General features: G+C 43.9%; 1 protein-coding gene across 1 annotated transcript in view; it reads left to right on the top strand.

The window, feature by feature from the left end:
• tle5 (TLE family member 5, transcriptional modulator) overlaps nt 1-6,297 on the top strand; it is a 65,776-nt gene that overhangs the window by 59,384 nt on the left and 95 nt on the right. The window contains exons 5-7 of the mRNA XM_029429624.1: nt 1,506-1,568; nt 2,578-2,652; nt 5,067-5,247. Of these exons, the coding sequence (XP_029285484.1) occupies nt 1,506-1,568; nt 2,578-2,652; nt 5,067-5,247 (319 nt within the window). The remainder of the gene's footprint in view (nt 1-1,505; nt 1,569-2,577; nt 2,653-5,066; nt 5,248-6,297) is intronic.

Genomic DNA, 6,297 nt, shown 5'->3' with positions numbered 1-6,297 from the left:
CTGAGGACCGCTGTGTAACTGACAGGTCGGCTGATTGTGTGTGTGTGTGTGTGTGTGTGTGTGTGTGTGTGTGAGCCTTTGCATGTGTATACAGCCCTGTCAGTCATTGCATTGCCCTCCATCTCCCATTTCCTGTCTTTCTCTCTTCTTCTCCTCCAGTATCTTCAGAAAGCGAGAGAAGGCAGTACAGATAGAAGCTGTGGTAATGTGTGACAGCAAAGAGAAGAGAGTGACTGATGTTAGAGGTAGAAAAATAGCAGCCGAGAGAAAGGAGGGAGGATAAATTAAAATGGAGAGAAAAGGGAATAATATAGAAAAATAGAAAGATGGGAGAAAACGAGACAAAGCGAGCGAGGGACGGAGAGTGGGGGGAGGACGGGAGGAAGTGAATGAATAGGGTAATAATGGCTCAGTGTGAGAGCTGTTGTAGAAAAAGAGAGAACAGCTGAGTGAAGAAGAGAACAAAATGAGGCTGAGGGCACTCAGACAGATAGAATTAGACACACCGCAGAGGTTCAGTGTGTGTGTGCTGAGTGTGTGGCACAGAGTGTGTGTGCTTGTGTTTTTATGTATCCGCGTGTGCAGGCAGCTGTATTCTGCAGATGGTTACTAGGTTTGCCACGTGTGTGCGTGTTGTGCGTGTGTGTTGTGCGTGTGTGTGTGTGAGGGGGTAAGAAAGAACATTATTATGTTGTTGTTTTTAGGAGAAAATCGACGTAATGGCACCGGACAGGTGGAGATCTTTAGAGAGAATTTCTTAGATTTTCTTTTTTTGGTTTTCTGCTTTTGTGAATGTTTGTGTGTGTGAAAGAGTGATACCCTTTTTCCACGCGTTAAAAGTAGGCGATAGACTCCCATCACCAGGAGACGAGTACGCCTGTGTTTTTTTCTTCTTCTGGTGTGAGTGTAAAGTGAAGATGTGTGAGTGTAAAGTGAAGATGTTACAGAAGTTACTTCTTATTCAGTTTTTCTCTCAAACCAAAGTTGGGGATTGTTGGAACAGTGTGACGACTAACAAAGACGCTTTACATGAGTTTGAACAAAGTGTGTTTTACGCTGATCAGGGAAGTACAACTGTTACATACAATTTACATTACATGAACTATATGTATTGTCCAAATCCCCGTTGATGTTATTATATATTCATCAACGTCTGCACAAAGGTGTTACTGGGAGCTTCAGAGAGAGAGATGCAGGGACACTGAAGAGTGTGTGACGGGGCTAAAAGAGCAGAGGAGGACTGGAGCTCTCACGCTGCCTCCATCTTTCTCCCTCTGCATTTCATTCCCACATTTCTCTTCCCAACTCCCAGAGTTGTCACTGACGGAACTCCTCGCTCATTAGAAAGATGTTTTAACGCAGCGACGGCTTAATGCGGCGTAAATGTGCATCATATGCTGTGTTCGTTGTGTACTCATCTTACGGTTTGCAACATAATGATTTGATCATCCTTCTCTCCCTCCTTCTGCCTCCCTCCCTCGTTTCTCTCTCTCCCCCCATCACAGGCGGAGATCGTGAAGCGTCTCAGTGCCATCTGCGCTCAGATCATCCCTTTCCTCTCTCAAGAGGTGAGTGTCACCGCTCCCAGACACACTTACAGATGAGCGCAGAATATGCAACGCACGTAATCAAGAGACCATTATTCACATGTCATATTCTCTCTGCATTCAGAATAACTAATAATCCGGACCAACAACATATACATTCAGACGTTCAGTGTGTGGACGCAAACAGAAACATCTCCAGTGTGTTACACGAGAACTGCAACAAGTTAAAAAGCTTAAATATTTGTGAAAAATGTGTTGGTTTTAATTTATAATCAATTATAAAACTATAGTTTGTCATTTCATCCCAGTTATTACGAGCTGCCTCAATCAACAAATCAAACCTCCATTAATATATCTTCATTAAACAATACACATCTGTGTGTGTGTGTGTGTGTGTGTGTGTGTGTGTGTGTGTGTGTGTGTGTGTGTGTGTGTGTGTGTGTGTGCAGACTGGAGTAGAAACCTGCAGACACACTTCTTTGTGTCTGAGAGTGCAGTGATGAGTGTGCTCTCCCTGGAGACAGGAAGGTCACAGCTCTGTCACTTTGATCAATATTGACAGTGTGTGTGTGGGTGTGGGCGCCTGTGTGCCTGCGCGTGTGTGTATGTGTGTGTGTGCGCACTGTTGCACACATTCATATTTGCTATTGTGTGACAGATTACGTTGAGATTTTGTGTAAACAGAACTGAGATTTTAGTTAGTGTGTCTTTGAGCAGGTGTGTGTGTGTGTGTGTGTGTGTGTGTGTGTGTACAGCATGTGTGTTTTTGTGTGTGTGAACACATGGTTGCCCAATCGAAATATTTATATTTATACACCGTGTGGACGCAGAATTTGGTTGTTCTTGGCGCCTTTTCTCAAGTTCGGCTCATGGACTTTAAACTAAGTACTGTAACAGACGGCATGGATATTAATGCAGCGCCATCTTTACTCCCTTTCTGTGGCATTGAATGTGTGTGTGTGTGTGTTTATATGCTGTTTGTGTGTGTGTGTGTGTGTGTGTGTGTGTGTGTGTGTGTGTGTGTGTGTAGCACCAGCAACAGGTGGTCCAAGCAGTGGAGAGGGCCAAGCAGGTCACCATGGCTGAACTCAACGCCATCATCGGGGTGAGTCACCTCCATTCATCTTGACAGCACAAACACGCACCTTCACACACCTACACACACCTTCACACACCTTCACACACCTACACACACACATACACACACCTACACATGTGTACAAACTAACTAAGGTGCAATCATACTGATGAGCCAGCTGATTAAATTCTTTCATCCCTGTTCTATAAAAAACGTATCATCCAATATGTGGAGCATTAACGTAAACATCCCTCACGGTGTTTACGTTTCCTGTTTGTGCCCCAGATGGCGATCGAGCTAAAAGTAGGTTCAGTCATGCAGGTAGTATTTAACTAGCGAATGCGGGGGAGCATTGATGGCGTGCTATGAATTAACGCGGCTAATGGACAATTTCAAAGTCGTTTTTTCTTTTTTTTTTCCCTAAATGAAAATTGGCCTTTGAAGATTTGTTATTTCGATGTGTTTGATGTTTGAGGTTTATTTCTGTTTTTAAAGCTCCATGAAAAGATTGTGACTGCGGTAAATAGAGATGTTGCTTCCTGTTTCACTGGACACTGAGACTCAGTTTTATATTAGGATGCAATGAATCACCGCTCCCAGTAAAATTGCAGGAGCAGCAATTCTTTTAAAAATCCCCACCAAGGCCAATGGTGCATTCACATGCTCCTTGGATGGTCCCACTGTGGTGTCTTGTTGTTGTTATGAGCTTTAAGTGGTAATTTGGAAACAACATGGACACTAAACAGAAGATGTGATGTATTACTCAGAGTGTTTAAACAACAGGGTGGTCGATGTTTTTCTTTTTTTTTATCGCATGAATTTCCCTAATTACCAATTTTCCCGTTTTTTTTTCGACAACCTGAATGCAGCACAAATGCAACGGTGACGAAAGTAAAACATGTTTTTGTGTATCCAGCCCGTTATTCGGATCCGCTCCAAAATTGTATGGGTTCTTTCTCCGCCCGTGCTTCACCCCTTTCACCAAGTTTCATAAAAATCAGGGCAGTAATTTTCCCATAATCCTGCTGACAAACAGACGAGAACATAACGTCCGTGGCGGCGGTGATGATTCACATTCAGTTTCTAGTGACACATATTTATTTTCTTCTCAAATATGTTTAATAAGAGAAATAAATCAGTGATATATATATATATATATATATATATATATATATATCTATATATATATATATATATATATATATATATCTATCAGATGAGCATATGGTGCACACTGCTTTAAGGTTTCTGTGTTAGATGATCTCTGGACACCAGACATTTCATATTTAAATGAAGCTAACACACATACTGTGTATACACTGTACTCATACACCTACACTTGCATTTAATACTACTAATATTTAATACACTGGTCTGCACATACAGTATCTGCCTTATCACACACACACACACACACACACACACACACACACACACACACACACAGACAGTGATGCTCCTGAGAGTCCTCGTAGACGGGGCTTTCCAGAGCTTGTCGGAGCACTGATCACATTACTGTCTACTTAAAGCCTTTTGTTCCTCCCAGCACTACAAACACTGCTGTCTCTGAGGTGTGTGCGTGTGTGTGAGTGTGTTGAACACACCAGCGTGACAAAACAACACACGAAAACACATCATAATGCTCCCCTCAGGATAATAGCCTTTCTTTATCTGTAGCTGCTCCTTTGCTCCCTTTACTGTCCTCCATCATCCTGGTGTTCATGCTTTCTTTTCATCTTCCTGTATTTCCCCATCCCTTTCTTTTGTAATCTTTTATCCTTCTCTTCCTCCTACTGTGTCCCTGTCCTCATTTCTCCTCTCCCATTGTTTTTGGCTATGTCTTATCTTTTGCTCTCTCCGCTGCACACTCTTCCTGAGCTCATTTACCCTCTCGCCCTATCGTCTCTCTCCTGTTCATCTAATTCTCCTTCACTTTTCACTGCCTCCGCCATGATGTCCCTCTGTTCCTCCCCATCATTTACTCTCACTCAAACATTTACTTTCTTACATTTACTACACTCTTTCTCAATCTTCCTCCTTCATAATAAACCCGTTCACCGTCTCTCCTTCTTTCTTTCACTCTGCACCCCCCCTTGCTTTACGTTCCCTGTGCATCCTGACCATTTCATTTCCTTCTCCCTGTATATATTTCCTCGGCGTCCATCTTTGTCACCTCTTAATCCACTAATCTCTTTAACATCCTAACTTCCTTCTTCTTATTTTCCTCGCTTCCTGCTGAGCTCTTCATTTGGATTTCATTTCATTCACCTTCTCCCTTTCTGCTATCTCTCCCCACCCCCACTTCCCCTTAACTTTTCGCTTCTCCTTTGTTCTTTGCACTTTCTAATGTTTTTTTTTTCTTCTATCAATTTTCTAACCACCCACCCCGTTGTATGACACCATCCCTCCCTCCCCGCTCCCTCCTTTCCCTGTGGCCACAGCAGCAGCAGCTCCAGCACCTGTCTCACCATGCCCCTGGCATCCCTCTGACGCCCCACCCATCAGGCCTGTCCCTGGGGGCGGGGGGCTCAGGGCTCCTTGCTCTGACCGGGGCCCTGGGGGTCTCGGCCCACCTCGCCTCCAAAGATGAGCGCAACCACCTCGATCCTGAACATCTCAGAGGTAAAGAACGTCGGCTCAAATTCAGCAGCTTTAGACTCAGACACTCGTCCAAAAGGGGGGGGGGGGGGGGCACCAGAGGCAAATAATAAAACATGAGCTTGCAGATTTGTGTGGTTCCAAGCAAGTGTTTTTTTTTACTTATAGCCCTAAAACATATGATATTTGCAGTTTAAATCTGTGCACTTGCTGTTGTTTCAGGTCCGTGTGCATCATTGAAAATCAATTTCACTATTGAACATGTTGAGACGACGTTTAGCAAGTTCAATACGAGTCTCTGGGAAATCATCCCGCATGAATGTTCCTGTTTCTGGATGTACATGTGAACATTTCAATCTAATGTGTTTCACGCTACACTGCACACGAAGCAGCAGGGAGATAAACTTTGACAACAGCTACAGAATAAAAAACATCAATTTAAACCAGAATGCAAAGCAGCGCTATATACATCACTTGTGACGGGCATCATTTGTGCAACACGTCACCTTTTGGACTGAATGTGAGCTTCCTTGTTTAGATTGCTGTTATAATATGGACAGACGTATTCATGGCATGGCGATGCAGGAGAAGCGCTTTCTCCCAATGAACTTTCATTCACCCCGATGGAATACGTTATCTTCGCGGCCTGTTTAAGGCACCGAGCCAACAGAGAGACTTTCTCATGAATAAACTGCGAGATAGAAAGGAAGGAAAAGAGTAAAAAGGGAGAGAGATAGAGAGATCAATGTGTTCGTATTGGCGTGCTAAGCATCTGCGCGAGAGCTTATGCATGTCTGCAGCTGTGTGCGTTTCTGTTCTTGCATACGAGACGAAGAATGAGTGAAGAGATAGTGAGCGTTGAAAGAGGCAGCGGGGGAAGACAGCAAGCTTTGTCTGGGTGCAGAACAGAGAGAGGGAAAGCTAGAGAGCAGTGGAATCAGGCACAATAGTGGGTCTGTGTCTTTATTAGAGAGGAGCAGTTGTAGTTCAGCCTAACCTTGGCTGACTGGGGGGGGGGGGGGGGGGAGGGACTGTTGTTATTATTATCAGGACTGACGTCAAACTTTCTCTCTT

Source organism: Cottoperca gobio, chromosome 4 (assembly GCF_900634415.1).
Source record: "Cottoperca gobio chromosome 4, fCotGob3.1, whole genome shotgun sequence".
Lineage (NCBI taxonomy): Eukaryota > Metazoa > Chordata > Actinopteri > Perciformes > Bovichtidae > Cottoperca > Cottoperca gobio.
Note: the sequence above shows the minus strand (reverse complement) of the source record. Positions and strands in the feature narration are given on the sequence as shown.